Source organism: Macrosteles quadrilineatus, unplaced genomic scaffold (assembly GCF_028750875.1).
Source record: "Macrosteles quadrilineatus isolate MER2022 unplaced genomic scaffold, UCM_ALF_1.0 Scaffold_1__1_contigs__length_201487025, whole genome shotgun sequence".
NCBI classification, from domain to species: domain Eukaryota; kingdom Metazoa; phylum Arthropoda; class Insecta; order Hemiptera; family Cicadellidae; genus Macrosteles; species Macrosteles quadrilineatus.
In genome coordinates, this window is record NW_026542594.1 from 120,034,923 (window position 1) to 120,056,638 (window position 21,716).

The 21,716-nt window shown below is 34.6% G+C and overlaps 1 protein-coding gene across 1 annotated transcript in view; it reads right to left on the minus strand.

Annotated features, from left to right (window-relative positions):
• Positions 1 to 21,716, minus strand: part of LOC129000182 (baculoviral IAP repeat-containing protein 6) — a 274,298-nt gene that overhangs the window by 174,357 nt on the left and 78,225 nt on the right. Inside the window, exons 14-18 of the mRNA XM_054427130.1 lie at positions 15,129 to 15,331; positions 13,569 to 13,777; positions 11,508 to 11,786; positions 5,444 to 5,698; positions 5,102 to 5,325 (exon numbers count right to left, since the gene is read on the minus strand). Of these exons, the coding sequence (XP_054283105.1) occupies positions 5,102 to 5,325; positions 5,444 to 5,698; positions 11,508 to 11,786; positions 13,569 to 13,777; positions 15,129 to 15,331 (1,170 nt within the window). The remainder of the gene's footprint in view (positions 1 to 5,101; positions 5,326 to 5,443; positions 5,699 to 11,507; positions 11,787 to 13,568; positions 13,778 to 15,128; positions 15,332 to 21,716) is intronic.

The following is a 21,716-nucleotide window of genomic DNA, read 5'->3' on the forward strand; positions in this document are numbered from 1 at the left end:
ACGTTTTCTATAAGTCAGAAGTCAATCTCAGTTGATGACAGTTGAAAGTTGACAGATGTGTATACAGAAAGGGGTTTTGACTTGGAAAATTTGCTTATGATTGTTTTCTTAGATTGGTATACTGGAATGACATACTGAGGATCTGGCTGTTATGAAGGATAGGCTTTTATTTCTAAGCAGAGTGGTAAATTCACCTAACAATAACACCAATGTTGATCTCAATATTAAGTATAAAAATATGAAAAAGTGTTATATATCCGCTATAAAAAGTGCTAAATTGGCAAAACGTTAAGTATATAGAAAAAAGTAAAAATAAGTGCAAAGCTGCATGGAACATTATTAAAAAATATACAGAGCCCAAAAACACTTCTGTGACTCAAATTGAGTCTGAAACCTTTAATAGTTATTTTATCAACTGTGTTGATGAAATTAAAAAGGAAATTGGGAATAACCCTAATATAAATAGTCAATCAAGCTCTAAGTTTCTAAACAGAAGAAACATTGACAGTCTCATCACCTTCTCTTGGCAGCAAATCACACCTAGAGATGTCTTTAACGCAGCTAAAAAGATGAATAGATCAGATAGTCGTGACATTTATAATTTATCAAACAATTTATTGAAAAACATAGTACATAGTTTGGCAGAGCCTCTTGCCTACTGTATAAACTGCCTGTTAAATAAAGGGATTTTTCCAAATATTCTTAAAATTTCTAGAGTCCGTCCCATCTACAAAAGAGGTCCAAAAGACCAGCCAAACAGTTATCGACCAGTATCGGTCATACCTGTTATTGGAAAACTAATAGAAATATTAATTTATGATCAAATTTATACTTTTTTAGAAAACAACAATATATTGAGTAATCATCAGTTTGGTTTTAGAAGGAATAAATCCACGGTTGATAGCTTAATAAGAAAAATAATATCGGCATTTGAAAATAAAGATTTAGCTCAGGTCACATTATGCGACCTTAGCAAAGCATTTGATTGCGTGGATCAAGATAAATTAAACACAAAATTAAATTATTATGGATTCCGAGGGGTAACACTAGATTTCTTTCAATCATATCTTAGTAATCGGAAGCAAACTGTGCTGGTTAATGGACAATGGTCAAATGAGGTTACAGTAAGATCTTGGGATGTTTGTTTATAAGATCAGGGGCGTTCCACAGGGTTCAGTCCTAGGGCCTCTCCTTTTTCTAATTTATGTAAATGACTTACCATTTGCGGTAGATTCTAATATTACACTTTATGCAGATGATACAACCTTCTTTAATTCTAATAAAAATATTAATGATCTAATTAAATTAGTCACAAAAACAATGTCTCAGGCTTCTGATTGGTTTCAATGCAATGGACTTTTGCTCAACACAGATAAAACACAAAATTTGCTTTTTAGTTTAAAAAACAACCCAAATAATTTTTATCTTGATTTAGTCACAAATGCTAAATTCCTAGGTATTTATTTAGACAATCATTTAACTTGGAGCTCACATATAGATTACATTAGTAAGAGACTATCAAGAGTAATATATCTTATGAGACGCCTTATAAACATTATTCCTAAAAATTACATCAGAAGTGCGTACTTTTCCATTTTTGAATCTATCATTTGATACGGTTTAATACTGTGGGGAAACTGCTCAGGAATTCAGGACATTTTACTGCTCCAAAAGAAGGTGATTAGAATTATGGCTGGAGTACATTTTAGGGAACATTGCAAACCACTTTTTAGGCAGCTTCAGATTTTAATCGTCATAGACTTATATATTTTTGAAATTGCAGTTTATATATTGAAAAACTCTCATCTATTAAAATTCAAAGACAAAATTCATAATTATAATACCCGAAACAAAACTAAAGCAGTGATTCAATATTGTCGCTTAACTAAATCGTTGGATAGCCATGTGGTGATATCTTTAAAAATTTACAATATCTTTGAGCCTATGATTAGAAAATATTCAATAAATCAATTTAAAAACAAACTCTATAATTGGTTACTAGATAGCCCATTTTATACATTAGATGACTTTTAAAAAATTGGTGAAATCAAATTTTAACATAATGTAATCTTTGCACTTATTTTATTTTATTATTATTATTATTATTATTATTATTTTATGTTATTACTATTATCTTTTAATATTGTTATATTGTATTTTACATGAGATTTTTAGAGGTATTTAAAATTTAGTTTCTTAAAAGATTTACACAAATTTGTCTAACTTCTTTGATTGCTTGACAAAAAAAAAAACTTGAACAAATTTTTGTTTGTATTTAATTGCTGTTGTTGGAATTTAACTATTCCTAATTAATATTATTTCATTATTTTTTTCTTTTTTTCCCTTCATTTTAAGACATTTACTAAGCTCTCAAATGTTTTTATGTTTTATTAATAGATAGCGTAAAAGAAAAAAAGTTAAGTTAATTTATCATTTTAATTTTTACATCCTCTAGATACTTAATCCTATACTATTGTAGATGTGTAGTATGTATGTATATGACGTAGGCCTATACATAGGCTGATGTGTTGACTTTGTCAATGATTTGTAAAAATCCAAAAGACAAATAAATGATATGATTTGATTTGATTTGATTTATGGAGTTTGCAGAAGGGGCTGTGCACATTTGCACATCAGGGCCAGTAGGGGATGTTCAACAGTTTTCATCGAGCTAACGATTTAATTTGAGGAAACTTTGATTGCTGATTGACATGTTTCAGACTCCCAAGATTATTTATAGTTCTTGACAGTCTTATAGAAATGGCCTTTATTAGTTCGACAATCCCACTCTTCACTCCCTGATCCTCATGGATCCAAGCAAGTCTGATGGACAACAACAGCTTGCAGGCTTGCAGCATGGAAAACGTGGTGGAGATTTAAGATGACCTTTTAACTCCCTCCACCCTTGTGCAGATATCATACATTCATACAATTTACTCCATCCATGTATGTCAATTGGCGAATGGACTTTAATTGCAGTTGACAACAGAAACTACAGAAATCTACAGACTGTGATTTATACTTGGTGTAAATTTTTTTTACAATGTTTTTGGATACTATGTCGAAACTAATCGTCCCACAGGAGTGCTAGAATAGTAGTGGATGAAGTGTTGAACACGACATTGGTCTCAGATTTGTTCTAGCTTGCTTAGCTGTGATGGTAGCTCAATGAAGACGGACAGCCCTAATGTTCTTTTTATAAAAGTGTCTACCAAATTCAACATGAGTAGGACAAAAACCTACAGTGTTATTAGAAATTTCCTATTAAAAAACTGTCCATACAAAGATTGCATATTTAAAATTTCTCTCATCCGTGATAAGGTATAGCAGTTAGTTGTTCATAAGAAAGAACTTAAATTAAAATCTAAAGCAGTCACTGAAACATGGTTTAGAAACTTTGACAACCTACATCTAGGAACATTGAGATTACTACTATTTCTAGTCACATAATGATTTTTTGAACTTGTAAATGATTTGACTTAATGCTAAAGATAAACATTTATATATATGTACAAGTTGGTGACTGTACAAATCTGGAATTCTTTAAGAAAGATATAAAAGGGTTAAAATACCTGCTGTTAGGCAATCCTTTCAAATTGCAAACACAACTAGTTTCAGCTCCTACATGGAACTCAGGCATCAGGCGGTACTAAGGACGTTTTCTTTCACAATATGAAGAGTGTCACATTATAAACAAATTTAAAAAAAACATTTTAAGATGACACACACATCTATATGGCACATTTATGGTAACTGATCACTGATCAGTTTACGTAGTATGGTGGTAGGATTGGTGTCGTCTGTTATCATAACTGATCAGTTACCATAAATAATGTGTCGTATATGTTGTAATGGACAAATTGTAATAGGGGTGTGTTTTCGTTATTATAAAGCCTGCGCGGCTTGAGTGTGTTCGTTACAACAATGACCCGCGTAACAGTGGACATGTCACCGCCCTTGTTCGAGACTCGGTTGCTGCCACCTCAGAGTGCTAGAGTAGTGGTGGCAAGTGAAGGCAGGCACAACCAGTCTGCTAGTCAGTCAGCGTTAAGCGTTAAGTTCGCAGACAGCCTCTCTTGAGACTATGCGTTAGGGTGTAGGCTATACGTAAGCGAGCGATAAAAAAAAAGTCAAATCAATATTGAGACACGTAGGTACCTTATTAGTACACCATTATAGATAGCGTCTACATTCATGACATTTTTCACTTCGACTTCTTGGCGAGTAAATTAATTTGTTTGTTACTGTCCTACCTCGTTAAGAACTTAGTAAATAATATAACGCCCGATGCTGCGACAGCAGCGTTACAGAACACCGTTTTAGTTTGTTTTATCAGAAGCAATTATTTAGTAATATCGAAGCCGAGAAGTATATCGGCGTACAAGCGAGTAATTATTTTATTTTGTCTATTTAATTATTTTACTTTCACTTTATTTTCATTCACGAGAGGTTTATTTATAGTTGTTTTCAGGAGTTATTGTTTGGTTAAGCCACCACAGGTCACGTATTTTCAATTAGAATCGACATGTTATTTCGTCTGTGTTTCACTGTGCTGGCACTGTGTTGCCGTGCAATATAGTTGTAATTGATGTCTGGCGTGTCTATGTGCCGACCTACAACAGTAGTCATCTTAAGGCCAAGCGGTAGTAGCAAAGCAACGGAGATAAAGTCAAGCAAACCCTGAACGTCTCGAGTTATCCGAGTAAACCTAACCCAAACAAACACTACAATGTGTGTGCGTGTGTGTGTCTGTGTGTGTAGTCTTTATAGTTTTATTTTTACCTAATTTAAATGTGACACTCTTCATAAGAATAAAGAAAACGTCCTTTGTACCGCCTGATGATATAGGTCCATTGTAGGAGCTGGGACTAGTTGAGTTTGCGATTTGAATGGATTGCCTACAAGCAAGTTTTTAAACCTATTTTATACTATCCGGATACTAACATCTACAATGAACAATAAAGAAAAGCATACAATGCTCCAAGGGTTCTACTCTTAAACTAATAACATGAGATATGTTATAGGGTTATATAGGATCATAGGGTTATAGTTCTTCTCACAGAAGGTGAATGGTCCCATAAAGCAATTGTGATACCCATACCTTTAATATTGAGTAAGTCACGGAGGTCATCAGCTCCAGGGGGAGGGAGGGGAGTGCTACTGTTTACTGGCGGGGGGCCAGACGGGGCATTTACCACATCATTGGCCCACACAAAGTTGGTGCCTCCCATGGTGTAGATTAGGGGTGTGGGGGAGAACTTAGCTGGAGCGGGGGGCTCCTGATCAAACAACTCTGGTTCAAACGGAGTCCCACACAGTCCAAATCTGGAATACAATTTTATTTTAGATTTAATACTTTAAAATCCAGAAGTTTTACCATGAACAATTTGATTTGATTTAATCGTAATCAGATTTAGTAAATACAAATTGAGTTTTTACACACCTAGTATGTAGCAATAGATGAGACGGGTTCTGTCTAGCGTGCAAATGGCTCGCAACCTTTGTCAGCATGCCTAGAGCTTTGTGTGCCACTGATGCGATGGAGTCCACAGTCACCATACGAGTGAGCAGAGAGAAGTACCAGCGCATGGCAGCTGCTGACCAACATTGAGGAACAGTAGGCAATGTCTCGAGCAGTATTCTCACAAGACATGAGTCAAACTGTCCACTCACAGACTCGTCTGCATTCCTCATGCCACTGAAACCAACCTTGGTATAAAAAATACATTTGAGTGATATTTATATTTAGGTTTCTTAGATTGTGTAATAGTGCTTAAAACACAATTAACCTGGAACATGGTCATCTGAGTGAATATAAAAAAGAGGAATGATTAGCTCTGAACAGAGCTTATGAAAAATGGGAACAACAGTTATGTTACCAAGTGTCAGTTGAAAAGAGCCATTTTCCCAGAGGTGTAAGATGTTGTTGTATGTCCACGTGCCCATTGTTGAGATTATTGATCAGTAGATTGGAAACAAGCCACCAATTATACGACCCCGCTTATAAGTGGTGATAAGCTCCAGGTATCATAGAGATAAGAGGACAGTTGTGAGAAGTAGGCCTAGGTCAGTGAGTTGGAGTCTAGAGAGACGGTGAGACAAGTGTGTTGCAGTGCAAGGTGTGCGTGTGTGACGAGTGCATCCAAGTCAGAGTTTGAATAAAGATGGGTTGAGTGACATCCTTTTATTATTCCAGATGAGATGTAAGAGATAATATCTAGTATGGATCTGCGGGTCAGACTTTTTTGGTTCGGGTTGGGTCGGGTCGGGCCAAAATTCATTAGTTAGCAGATGTTTTGTTTGTTTTAACTTCTATCTGTGTTTATAGTCATATATATTAAAACGTGACAGGGTTTTTAGCGAATTTCCCATACAGGGAATAAGCTATTACCGTAGTACTCATGGTAAGACCTGGACCCGGGACCGATTTAATTTTTCGTTTTGAGGTCCCTAGAGGCCAAAAACACCATCCGTTCAAATTTATATATATATATATATATATGTGTCCGTCAGCACGATAACTCGATTATTACGCAAAAATTATCCGATTTTGATTAAATTTGGTACAAACGTGTAAACCTACATTTATTCGAACGAGTTCGCGAAGCAGCATAATCGGACCATGTGAACGGGGGCTTATGGGGGAATTTATGGGGTAAAAATGGGGTACCCTAAAAACAAACAAATTTGCAATTTCTTTCTAAACTGTTTTGTAGAGCTTAAAAAAAGAAATAATTTAGTATATTGATGCGCTGTTGTATGCCTAACGGTTACGGAGAAAATTAAAAAATAGTGAAAATTAAAATTCCCATGTTATTCTTATGGAGAAAATGAAAACTGTTGTAGTTTACTTGTTTATGGGTATATATTGATAAAATTTAGCAAACTTATTTATTTCATCTATATAAATAAAATTAGAGTTTTGTCTGTACATTGCTCAGAATTATATATTTTTAGGTTATTTTTACGTTTTATACATTAAAGAAGCAGAAACAAGTCTTATCTCTATCTCTATTTCTGTATGTCTGTCTTTTTGTCTGTCTGTAACATTCAAGATGGCATTTTACGCAATCTTCTCCATGAAAACGAGAGTACCTATCAAGATCCAAGTCATTTTAATGTATTCACTGGATTTGCGAGAGTGTCTTTAGCTATTAAAATATGACCTCACGACTTAATAAATAAAATTACGGACGTTCAAAAATGCAGTTTTGTGCGATTTTTGTAAAATTTTCGTACAATTTTTATCACATAATCATCTATGAAATAACGAACAGCTGTTCGGATCAAGATTATTTTTTCCTAGCTGTCACTGATATGTTTACAAATGTTGTTTACAAATACCGCAACCATTTCCAATCACGTTTTGAAAGCAAATCCCAACCAAGTGAGATTAAAACCGTTTTTCTTACATAACAGATTTAATTAATCGCAAGTGCAATATTATAGTGTAACCGTAAATGAAATTAAATAACTTAAGTCGGGACCATGAAAGTTTGCAGTTAGTGGCAGCCAAAGTGCAATATTATAGTGTAACCGTAAATGAAATTAAATAACTTAAGTCGGGACCATGTAAGTTTGCAGTTAGTGGCAGCCAATCACAAGACGAGGCTAGTGTGACGTTGCCACATCGCCCGTTGACAACACTAAAATATACTAAGCAATATTTTCAAATCAGCTGGTATTATTAGATTTGGCAACACCGCACAGTTCTCATTGGTTCATTCAAAACCATATGGTAAATAGGCTCCTCCCTCAACTGCAAACTTATGTGGTCCCGACTATAGGCATCATCCAGGTCAGGAACCAGAAATTCTTTGTGTATAAAATTGTTCTTGAGTTTTGATAACCAGAAAAAAGACCTTGAATCAGTGTTGTATAGGGCTGGGTGGGACACTTAAAGATCGTCGCCAATAGCTTACAAACAAGGTTTACACTCATTGACGGCGCTTCAATGGCGATTGTGTAAAGTATAAAGTAAAAAAATCACAACTGCAGTGGGTGATTGTAACAGAGGTTTTCGGATGATGCTAAACTCGCTTTTCCAATGTGTCACTTTCTGATTCTACTCACCGTGTGATGCAATCGCTGGACCATACAGCCAATAGGCCCATAGCCCATCTCTTGGGTACGTACGCCTACCTATTTATTCAACCTTTTCGACGACGATCCTTGATACCGGTACTTTTCCATGGAATACATGGCCTAGGTACCTACTTAAGAAATAAAATTTTAAATGTCCAAAAACCCAACATTGTGTGATTTTTGCCACATTCAACTGACTACTATAAGATCCCCGTGCGTAGAACGGGCACACAGCTAGTCCTATACTATTGACGTATGGTCCAAAAACACTTTTTACCTTCCCCGTAGCAGCAAACCTAAGCACTCGTTAAATCTAATGTTATTTGAATAAATATGTCTTATTTATGGAAATATTTTAGTAGAAATGTAATCAGACAAGTTGAAATTTGCTTAGTCTGCAGGTTTGCTGCGGCGGGGGTATTTTTTATTTCACGATTCTGAATCAACCACTTGACGGATTTTCATGATTTTTGTGTTGAAAGAAAGATAATGCTAATCATTGATACGTTCAATTCTTCCTTAAGAGGATGACAGATTAATTAAATATACATAGTAAAATACTTGGATGTTCAAATTATTTTTAAAGCAATCTTTGTAATCTTTGATTTGTTTTATTGCAATATAATTTTGTTTAACTAACAGCTGGTTTAATATAAAAATATTCAATAGAAATATGAAGTTTTTTATTTACTCTCGTTTTGTCATTGATTATAGGAAATAAGTAAGATAAGTAGAGATAATTAGACCACAGAGATAAGTAAGACCATTGCTGTATACAAATCGAGGCTCTGTACACAAGTCTTAATAGAAAAGGATATGCAAATTATTTGATTGTTTGACTTTTTTAGCAAAGAGTAGAAAAATAACAATGTTTACATGTTTTAATTCATCTTGGTAGCTTTTTGTTTACAATTAATGTTTGTCTGCTTAAACTTTGTTTGGATTAGGCCCGGAAATATTGATGTCATAATAAAGGAGATCAAGAATAATCAGGAATCATGATTTTAAATTACCACAACCTCAGCCGGATTTTATCCAAAGATAAACAGATGGATGATGGTTAGACTTTGCCATAAATGATTTATTAAGTCATATGTTTCTAATTATTAAAATGTGTTTGTGTTTACATTTAAAAATGTAAATACAATATGAGTTGTGAGTGAGTAAAACAATTTAAAACAGTCCACTTTTATTCTGAGTAAAATCAATATTTCATTAGATGACTTAGATTGTACACAACCTCAACATTGACCTGGTATACTGAAATTAATTAATTGAATTGAATTAATGAATTGTGAATTTTATTGGATATTATCGTTTTATTTTAGGTAGTTTCTATTCAGACCTACTGAAGTTGGTACTGGAGTTTCTACAAGACATCGCTTGCGTCATCCATTTCACTGACAGCAACATCTGACACTGGGTGATAAGGTAGTGGTGTGAGAGTGTGATACATTGAAATTTCGATTCGATGCATCAAGTCCCGATTCGATCCATCAGTTCTAAAAAGCAATGTGTCGATTATCATCATTGATACCACCGATACTTGGACATTGATATCGGTACCAAGACTCGATTGTCTAATGTCGATTCCGATGATACCGACACCCGACAGGGATAAATATTTTATTTTAACATTTATTTACTTTATAGCTACAGTATTAGTTTTGTAATCACGGTTAACAATTTTCATAAGCTATCTGGTTCAAAACAGCGACGGTGCCGGTGACATTCTTTAGCTTCAGCTCATTGCACAACACAATCTACATTTCAAGATGTCAGACTCAACTCAAGAGACAACCGGCGCGCGAATGTCCTGCCAACACGAAATTAATTATACTAAACAATGTCTGTATCAATAAGTCAGACATTTAGATGTATTATTTTTATTTTTAGTACAAAATAATTAACCTTAACAACGTCAAAATGTTCAATTTCATCCCTGCATTATACGCATCATTAGAAAAATTATATTCCACCATAAAACTTTGACATCGTCATCGTCGTATGGTTAGGCTTGCTTTATATTGCGCCAAAAAGTAGATCCATATTTTATCTGTACTATCTACCTGATTAAAGAGTTAAGTGAAGTTTTAAGTGCTACTATAACATAATATATATTTATTGAAAAATATCATAAGCCTTAGTCCATGTTGATTTTGTAATGTTGTAACGAATAACGAATGTTGACAGTAAAAGTATGTAACAACAGTTCTCATTGGTCAGGAGGCGTCAATGCACTACCATGTCAGCCAATCGACTTTCATGTTTCAATGGAGCAAATGACGATTGCTATGACATTGTTTTATGTGCTTATTGTGGGTGGGAAGGGTATTGATAAATATCATGATTCGAGATCCGATATGTAGGACGTGTTTGTTTATAAATAATGAATTTGAAGTATAAAAAACTAGGTTACAGACAGGTTCAAAACATTGATTGTTCCGATCCATTGTTGACACCCCTACACGGAGGTTATACTGACGTCGTGCATAAGGGCCAGGCCGGCCGGTTCACAGTGAATCCACTCTGCCGAACCTTGCTCTTTCGGGCTTCGCACTGATAACCACTCAGTTCATTCATTCAAGTAGAGAAGAGTTTTTGTGGCAGTGACGTAAGTCTCTTGTCTACTCTTCATAGCTCACACATAGACTTCTTTCGAGAAATTGTAAGTGATAATCTTTATTAAAAATAAGTGAAAAACTGTTGACATTTTCAAGGAAAAAAGCTAAGAAATAAAAGTGTTTCATTTAATTTCATTTCATTTTAGTTAATGCAGCTTTTGTGATTTTACCTATTAAATATCATAGTTACTCTTATCACTTACCCATGATAAAGTTTGTTGACAAGCTAATAGGAGAAAGTATGTGTCAGATTGCTGATATCGTTTATTTGTATTGCTGAAGATAATACATATATCATAGGATGTAACAAATATCTCCCTAGCCAGATCGTAGAATTTTGTAATAGTCATGCCTACTAATCTTTTTGGTTTTTGACGAATACGCCTCGCTTATTTTCTGTACCTTAATATCTAGTTTTTTTATCACAAATTCTTTGAATTTAAAATAAATATATGGGATGGAGAGGACACAGCTAACTCACCTGATGAAAGGTTTCAGACGAGTCAAAGAACACATAAAACACACACATAATAATACTTGATATTTCGCCTCTTTCAGAGGCTTCTGAACTGCCATCTAGGCCTACCTACTTCTGAAGAAGCCTCTGAAAGAGGCGAAATATCAAGTATTATTATGTGTGTGTTTTATGTGTTCTTTGACTCGTCTGCAACCTTTCATCAGGTGAGTTAGCTGTGTCCTCTCCATCCTATAAATTTATTCAATCCAAGCTAAATGCTTTTTCCTAAAAACATAACCTTGAATTTAAAATAAAAAGTCTGTTAGAGTGAATGTACATACTCGCTGCAGAGAATGATGAGTTTTACACATTTGCGTGCAATGGTGCGATCGCCGCGTATGAAGCAGCTGGTGATGAGATGAGGCAGGTGTTGCTGTATGATGTTGATCATGGCCACCTGGTGGCTGGGTACGGGCCGCAGCCGGGACAGTCGTATGGCGGCTAGCCACACTAGGATGTCCAAAGCCATGTTCTGATGTACATTGCTGCCTTCACCTGTCACCAGGGACAACAGATGTTCTACTAACACATCAGACTCCAACATGGCACATCTCTCCAACCTGCAACAACACACAAATTATAATGTTCGGAAGAATTGTCTATTTTTTCATGCCATTCATTGAATTGAAACACTTTATGAATAGTTTGTTATCATAAGCTCTTGCTTTCTTCTTGTCCCACTGATCTTTCAGTATCTTGACACAAAAATTAAGCTTAGATTGTGTAGATTTTCCTTAAATTATTGGTATGAATTAATTACCTCTGCTCCACAGGCTGATTTCGTAAGGACTCTGCCTTACATGGTTTTAAAGTTTACAATATTTATTTAATTAATTGTATTATATTATTACCAGCTGGTTGATCCAACTAGCAGCAGTTTCTTTATTCACATTTTTCTTTGCTTATTTATCTAATTTTTCCCCTGTTAAAAGCAATGCGGTAAATTAAAATTAATGAATGCTATTTCTAGCCATTGGATAAAATTGAATGCATTAAAGTTTAAAAAGACAATAGATGTGAAATAAACAAAAAATGTCTGTTGGTTGTACAATAGGTTGTCACCTGTAGCATATCATTTCATATAGTACTCAGCTGAATATGATCATTATACATATCATTTCATATAGTACTCAGCTGAATATGATCATTATAATTTCAATGTATCATAATGGTAATTTGACTTAATGTCACCGTAGTCCGATCATCATGCCACCCTCAACAAATCAATTGGAACACAGCCTGATCAAGCGATGCTTTCCCAGTCCTTCTTAAGTCTACCAGTGAGCTCCTGCGATTTTACCTAACTCTCGTCTGAAACGGCCGCAGCATGTAACTAATTGTGTTCACATTTAGTCCCTGGTAATCTAATACTACATACATTAAATTTTGGCGAGGAGGCAATGGAATTCACATTTTGGGCGAGTGGAAGGGCTGTCGCGTGTGTGCAATAAACTTACCACCAATATTGGAAAGACAGTCGTGATCGTGTCTTTGCGGGACAGTTGTGTGAGATCGAGATGACAGTGAAAGTGGACAATAATAGGGCAAAAGGGGAGGTAGGAATTCACCATCCTTGATGAATATAAAGAGGAAATTCGGTGAGTCGTTAAACAAAGCCTTCTAAAGAAATCAACCTCTCTCAAGCCTATCAGCAGGTGTGTTAGGACGAGCAGTTACAAAAGTTGTGTATTTTAATAAGTACAACAAAAGGGCTAATCAATTATTACAGAGAACTCTACAGTGCGGCGTGAGCACCAAGTATTTTTTTTAAAGATTATGGAAACTATTGTTGTGTGTATTCCAGGGGTAGTTTTTTTGATGATATTTTGACTACAGGTGAGAACAATGAGGTCCATAGAAAGAAAATAAATTAAGTGTGTAGTAGAGTAAGAGCCAACGAGTTGACAGTAGTGAGTAAAAAGATATCTGAGTTCTTTTGTAAATCAATTGAGTATCTAGGTTAGCCTTCTAGGCATGAGTTTAGAATGAGGATAATTAACTGTACTGTATATCATTATTGGCACTGCACCAGGAAAGATAGTGTAAAATAAAATACTTTTACTCATAAATAAATCAATTAAAAACTTTAAGACATTATTTTACCCATAAAAACTCAAATAAAATAACAAATATTTGTCAATTTGGTTACAGTAGTAATTTCCTTGAGAAACATTAAAAACAAACTGATCTTAACAGCAAATACATCTTATCAGTCGTGGCAACTACAGACTACAAAGTTATGTCTGTTATCTGAGCTGGACTACATAAACTGACAACAATCTTATTGCTACTAACTACTTGTAAAGTCAAGTTATTTATGTCTATTATAATTAATTTTTAACCTCTCATTAGGTATGTCTATCTGTTTCGTCTTCCTGATAGTAATAGAGATTTCATGCAGCCAGTCACACCCAACGTGCTCCTTTTTCTGGTTTGAAACACTGCTGGCTAGCCTATCGACTGTACTGCCAGGTGTTAACACTAGTCCATTATACTCCCAGAAGGCTCCTCCAGGGCCGTATCTTGACTTCTTGTCTCCATCTTGCCCAATCTGTTAAAATTATACATATTCAATTAGATTCAAATCAAACAACTATCATTGTTAGATATAGACTTTACACTCAAAATTTATAAAATATATTGAACAAATGAACTTTGTATTAATTTATACTCTAATCTCTTGAAATATAGCCAGAGCTTGAGTTTTGAATTTTAGGTACCTAAGCTGAAACCTCACTAGTGCTTAGAGTCCTCTAGTTTGTCCTTCCCCAAAGCAAGACAGTGAAAAGCAGCCATTGTCGGAGTTCTAAACCCCGTTATTGCGGGTGGTAGAATTAAGTCTTAGGAGAATCCTGGTTTGAACAACCATGAAGAGCAGTAATTTAAATTTATTTAACCATAGAAATATCTATAAGGTCTCAAAGACACTGTAGGAATTCTTTAAATTTTATTTTGAGCAAATAAATTAACACACGAACCTTCACTTACCAACCATAACCTTTTGCTAAATAATTTTAAGTGCAACACAAGTAGTTTTATCAAATTGGCCAGGATAGAATACTCTGCTACCCTAAAGAGGCGATCTAAAAGTTAGGCAAAATTTCAAAAACACTTTAACGAAGGTGAGGATGATATAGCTTCTCCTGAGCACTTCTAGAGTTCTGTAGGCCTAGCCTATCTTTGTGAATATAACTTTATTCTCCCTGTTATAAAATGTTCCTTTAAAGTTGTCTTTCTTTCTACTAGCTTAGTACATTTAATCAAGTCACATGTTATAAGTCATATGTTTGTTTTAATATTGTTATTCTTAAAAACAAACATAAGTTAAATGAATTTAAGTAAGAAAATAAAAAAGCTTGTGTTACTTTAAAAGTGGTTATAATATTATAATTATTTTTAAGAAAATCACATATTTGAGAGGCACGTTTTTACATTTGGCGACCCTGAACCAGAATTACTAACCTGATCAAACTAAATCAAGGGTTAAATTCAATATTACATGGTAAACTAGATGTCTTACGACTTTATGAGATTTTGGTTTCAAATAATGCAATAAGTACATTACAGTTTATAAGAAAACTTGGAAATTTACAAAATAAAACACATATTTATTTAAATACCGAGACTTATCTTTGTTATAGTTTTATTATTCCAAACTAGCCTGATTAATAAAATAGTGAAAACAATACAGTTACAATTCAGCAACAGGTTTTGGAATTAAAAGACAAACAAAAAAGTCTTACAAAAGCAATATCCAGTTTAGACACTCTTAAGACTTTTTTTATTTCTCACTAATTCTCCATTAAAATATTCATTCAAATATTTCTTATGGAATTGCTCTTTATGGAGCAACAAAAAAAACTCATTTACAGAGGTAGAATTTATTTTGTTGGTTTGCTCACCGCTGAGGTGCCGCTGGCCAGGTTCTTGATGTGCACCAGCAGTGTGCGGCCTCTGAACTTGAACAGCTTGGGGCTGGTGAAGGTGACAGTGCCTCCCTGATCTGATAGGTCCAAACATGACGCTAGACTCACAGGGCCACACAGGATTTCTGTGTTGTGTGCTCTAGCAAACTGCTCTGTTGTCACCGGGTTCACTGACACTCCTAGCACCAAGTATATCAGTATATCAGTGCTTCCACAACTAATTGCTGAGAATAGCTTTTTCAAGTATTGATCAGATCACAGATTAAATTAAATGTTTGGACCGGTTGTAGAATGAATAAAAAACAACCCTCAGATACTCAGACAAACATTAAGTGATATATAAAGGTGTGCAGATGTGATGGATAGAGGTGTGCAGATACCCAAAAAACCGGGTCGGATTGGGTTCGGTCCGGAAATCCGTATCCGAACCAAGCCCTAATTTGATATCCGACAATATCCGTTACATATCCGACTTTTTCGGATAGACTATATGTATTTTGACATTTGTGACTTGTATCATGATTATAAGGCATTCACTGGGACCATTGCCTTGCCATATAAATAGTTTGCATCAACATACAAGGTATAGACTGAGACATTGTCTTGTCATATAAATTGTTTGCATCAAGATATAGGGTATACATTTTTGTTAAGAGGCCTTGGAGACTAGCGGCCATTTTGGACAATTTCAAACAGCTGCTGAAGAGTTAAAATTATCATCCAAAAATAGTTTTTCAAACACCAAAGTGATTATAATTTAAAGATCTTTTTTATACTATGTAGAGGTGTGCGAATATTCAAAATTTCGAATCGAATCGAATATTAAAACTACTATTCGATTCGATTTGTTCTATCTGCAATATTCGATTTTTTGAATAGTTCGACGGTGGTCGAATAGTTCGGACCTTTTCGAATACTTCGCATCTGGTCACATAATTAGTTGGAGCTTTGGAAAGCATAAAACAAATCAAGTTGGCCAAAAAAGTGTTTCAAGTAATTAATAAAAATTACCATCGGGCTAAAATATGAATATAGATATACCACGAACAAAACAACCTGCGCAGAAACGAAAAGATCACGTGGTTCGCGCAGGTAGGTGGGCCGTACCATTGAAACCTGCGCGGCTCGAAACGGCCGAGGGTTCTTTTGTTTCTGGTATTACTATAGTAATCAGTTTCTATCCACTATCGAGTGACAACGTTTCATTTTCAACTATTGTGTAATCGTGTCGCGAGTTTCCGATGAAATAATGTCCTCCGCCATTAAACAAATAAACAAGGTCAGTAAAATAGTTCCGTTCTAACTTGTGTAACGTTTGGATGTCAGAGAGTAGGCTGACACTTTCATACATGCATCAGAACAAAAGATCAGTTATTTGTTTCTATCACGTTGGCTAACCTGATCAACGCTTCATCACGGCAAGCTCCCGAGGAAGCCTTCTTTTTGATGATGTTCTCCATAAAAAGCAGACTCAACTATCTGACCCACTAATTGTGGTAAGTTTATTATTTATTGAACACTATAGGACTAAATATTTTCTCTCAGGATAAACTAGAAGTCATCCTTCAATGGTTTTTACAAGAATTGAATATCAGGCTTACAAGAAATCTATGGAAATAGTCAATTTCACAACTTTGCTTCAGACTAGGCTTGAGTCAGCGTACCAGACCAAAGTATATAAACTGCAAGTTTTATTCAAGATTTAGTATGAATTATATTTGTTAACAGCTACCGTATTGAAGAAAGTATTTACACAACTTCTGAGATGCAGTTGGATATTCAAATAACAAGATTTACCAATTTAAACCTATCACCTGAAAACGTGCATAGTCTAATTTTGTTCTGTCTAAGCCTGTAGATTTTTGGTAACAAACTATTTCAGTTTGGTTTTTTAAGGTCTATTTCGGACCAACACCTAAATTTAACGTAAGAATTAAACTCTCTTTGACACACAAAAGTGATACCAGCTCCATTCAAGTAAAAAAAAATATATTAAAAAATGTATCTTTATCTGATAGAATAAATTGGGCTAGGGCCTATCACATGTCTTCAATCAGCTAAGTTAAGTGTAAGGTATAATAATTCGATTAATTCCTTTTGTCCTAGTTTGAAACATTCCATTTCTATATAAATATTTGCCAGATTTTGTATAAATTTATTGTTCAAAGAATTTCGAGTTTAAAATGTATTTCGTTAACATGCTATGTCAAACAATTCCGCTCACCCTATCAATTAATTTTGTAAAATCAATTTATATTTTATTGTCCAAAAATAATTGATCAAAATGGTCATAAATTTGTGTAAATGATATTTTATGTCTGTTTTAATGGAAATTTATGTCAACTGAATCAAAATTCACTTCGGTTAGGTTAGGTTAGTGAAAATTTTATTAGTTAGTAGCTACAAACAAATTGAATTGTTTAAAGGGTTTTTCCACCCGATTCACGCTGATCTGTTGATGGTGCTGTCTACTCCCACCTTGTTTCGTTGCTGCGCCAATGTTCCATGGGGCCCCGATAACGACACCTTGCATGGGTGCTCAGCTTCGAAGCCATGACACCTTCGTTCGTCGCCTCGACTACTAAAAGGGAAGTGACCTACTTATGTCTTCTGTCCAAATTTCTTATTATTCTTTGATAACTTATTTAGTCTAGGTCTAGTGAAGAAATTTAAGTTCAGAAAAATTAACTTAAAAGAGAGCTCTCAATCCCAAAGTCATGACAAATTAAACCAATGAACATTTTGATATTTTCGTAAAACCGTCGACCGACATTGAGTGAACCCCGGAAGGACTACATAGTGCCATCGGACACTACCCACCTGCAGTGGAAATCTTTTTATTTCTTTGGATTCAAGAATTCTAGTAATATGCCATTGTTTTTAGCTTTAAGTAGTGTATTTTATTTTATTTGAATTCTTTTGATTGTCTGTGACATTTGGCCAACCAAATTTGAAATTATTTTTGATCTCATGCAAAAAAGGTAGGCCTAGCCTAACCTGAAATTAGATCTGTTTTGAGAAATAACTCAACTAAAGTAAAGTAATCCATTTTGATTTGTGCCTTAAATAATTGAATCAGTGCCTATTATTAATTTTAGAACTTGTTTATATTTAACTTAAAACTTGCTGATATTTAGACTTATTGATTTTAGAACTTGATATACCGTTTAGGACTGCGTTTGAAGTCTGATTTTGAATATTGTGTAGGCCTATAAATCATTATGTTAAACTAAGTTGTTAGATTTTAAATTTGAATATTGTCTGAATTCATATTTGAAACCTTGTTGATCAACTGATAATTTGCAAATTTTGTAGGCTATAACTTGTCATTTTAATACTTGCTTGTATTAATTGTTGTTGATTTATTTGATTTCAGCTTTTGAAGTAGGAGCAACATTACGCTCATGAAGGATCAATGCAGATGAAACATCTTCAAGTTTCTTGCTCTCGTTTGCCTTCATAAGTAAGTAGCTAGACTTGAACGATTCAAAACGCTTCGGCAAAATGTGTAACACTTTTGACACAAACAGGAGCTCAAGAAAATCTTCGACTGTTTGGATGTTACGCGTTTTGAGGCCAGCTGCAAATTCGCGGTTTTGATTCTTCAACCTTGAAAGCACGGTCGGGGCATCCTCGCTATCATCCCATTCCATACTGAAGAAATCCAAACACTGACGAAACAACTGATCTTCTGCTTTGTTATCGAACTGCTCGATCAAAATGTCCCACGCTTCCTTAGCTGATAATCTTCCGGAAATACGTTGATGTAGATCATCACTAACGCACTGAGAAATAACTATTTTTGCCTGAGTCGTGGATTTGTTGAATTTCTGAAGTTCTTCCTTTTCGGCTTTAGTCGGAGGCTCAGAGAGGGTAGGCTTTTCTCTCTTTCCCTCGACGATATCAACCGCGTCGAACAACTCTAGAACGTCCAACACTCGATCTTTCCACGTCGGCCAATCTTCTGCTCCTTTCAATGGTTTTATACCTTTCACGTATTCCATTTGTAGAGCTGGACGAACTCGATCGAAAGATATACCAATTGAGACAGAAAAATAAGTCAGTATAAATTGTTCTTACCGTTTACGTAGTAGACTAGATTTCCCAACACTGTTATGTACATAAAACGATGCTGGCGACCATAACCTCTTGAATTATTCTCCCAAGTGGAGGTGTTTAGGGATAATCTAAGCAAAACTACGACGAAAAAACGAATTTAAAGTATAAAATAATCAAATGTATTTCTCATTAATGTTTTCATGACAAGGAACAATATTGGAGAAAACAGACAGCTGATAGTAAAAACAACATTCATATCATCTGTATGACTATTACAAATAAATAGAAAAGGCAGGCATTTTCAACAATATTTAATTAGAACTCACTTAGATATTTTATTTTATTATTTTTTAACATTATTAAACTCATTATGTGCTGCAAAACACTACGTTAGCATTCATCCGCCTTCATTGTTCTTGGCGATGGCGATCGGGTTCAAGTTACGTTTTGTTCTGGGATCACGTTAGACCTACATAAATCTAGCATACGACATTAATGTGTCTATTTCGAGTGAAGTAAAACTGAAAAAGTGATGGCGATCTTATACGTGGTACCAAAACGCGCACCGTCACCTTTATAAACTTGAAATATGATAAATACAAATGTTGTCTGCTAGATAGATTTGCCGTGATCCCAGAGTAAAACGTAATTCGCACTTGCTATGGAAGTATGCTTCTATTCTTCTGCTTTTCTAGCAGACAACAATTTCTGTTCTTTCTTTTTTCTATTGCATTAGCTCAAGCTGTGTTACAAGACAAGAAGTTTTGAGGTTGGAGTTTAGAGACAGTTTGTTTAGCACGTCTGCGCTAAGTATTTCAGCTAAACTTAGTAACAATTTTTGTATATTTTGACAACAGTTGCTTTTATACAGTTGGATATTGCCAAAAAGTTGTAGGCCTAGGCTTCATTTAAGTTTGGTTGAGTGACACAAGATGGATTCAGATGAAGAAGCCGATTTAGGCCTAAATGTGCCTTCAACATCATCACAAGAATTCAAAAATAAGTAAAGGAGTTTAATTTGGGATTTTTTTGTCAAAAAGGGCTCTGTTGCAGAATGCAACACATGTAAAAAGTCCTTAAAAGTAGGTTAAAAGTTAATAATTATACATTTCCTATGTAACTTAATAAACTCATTCTAAAAATGCCTAAAGCTGGGTTTTCCTAGACGCGGAGTCGGCCAGCGGAGAGAGGAACGCGGAGAGCGGAATTGAAATTAACATGGCATTCCGCTCCGCTGCTAGGAAAACAGTAACATTAAATTACCTAAGACAAGCTGAGTCCGCTCTCCGCGTTCCTCTCTCCGCTGGCCGACTCCGCGCCTAGGAAAACCCGGCTTAAGGTTAAGTTAGCCTACATTTAGGCTAAAAGGGGCTTTATTATTTCAATCGAAGATTTAAACTAGGTACTGTAAATGGTTAAAAATAGGACCTAGGTTCTTGCACCTTCAAACCTAGTTGTCCAGTAGCCTAAGCCCAAGTCATGAGATTAGGCTATGTTAAGTTATGACAACAAGTTTTATTTTAGGCATACCTTTTTAAGTTTATGTTCTTAAACTTAAACTTAGGGCTGACAGTAAGTTGTAGGCCTAAATCCCTACTTAGTAAAAGAAAACAATGTGCGTTTTTATGTGGTTATAATGATTATCACTACCCAATTGGTTGAATGTGATTTACAAAATTTGTTATTGGTAGTGCTTTATAATTTTGACTAATAAAACTTGGTTCAGGTTTGTACCTTTACTTATTATCTAAGTTCAGTTACCTATTGAATTAAACTAGGCCTAAATTAAATAAACAAAAGATACATTTACAATCTACACTTATTCTGAAAAAAATATACACCAACAGTTTTAGTAATTAAGTTATTGAGAGTTGACTTGACATTGATTTCAAGTTTTCATTATTTGAGGGTTAGTATTCGGTTAAAAAATGTTCACTATTCGAGGGAAAGTATTCGATTCGAAAAAATTCTAATTTGATTCAAAATTCTCTCTATTCGATTTAAAAATAAAAAGTAGTATTCGCACACCCCTAATACTATGAGATTAAAAATTATCTTTTTTGCATTGAACTGATTTCCAAGGGAGTTCATAGAAGCCAACGGCCATCTTGGATTTGCCCGCCATAAAAGCAATGTTAATTTTGTTATTTTTAAACAGCCGCTGAAGAGTTATTTACCATCTCAAAACATTTTTTCAAATACCAATGTGATTGTAATTTAAATATCTAGTATACTGTGAGATTACAAATTTTCTTTATATTTTTTTGATTGTTTTATTAGTTAAATTGTCTAGGCTTCGCGGACTCTTAAGTTTGAGTAAGCTGTGAATTGAAACTTCAGTTTTTTATATCTGAACCAAGATTAATTACTTAAAATATCAAAATTGTGTATAGTATTCCTATTGTAGTTTTTGTATATAAAAATGCAAATTTTAACTTCTCAACCTTAATATTTACTTATTTATTACTTGAACGTCAAACTATCAGAATCTGAAAATATCCTAAT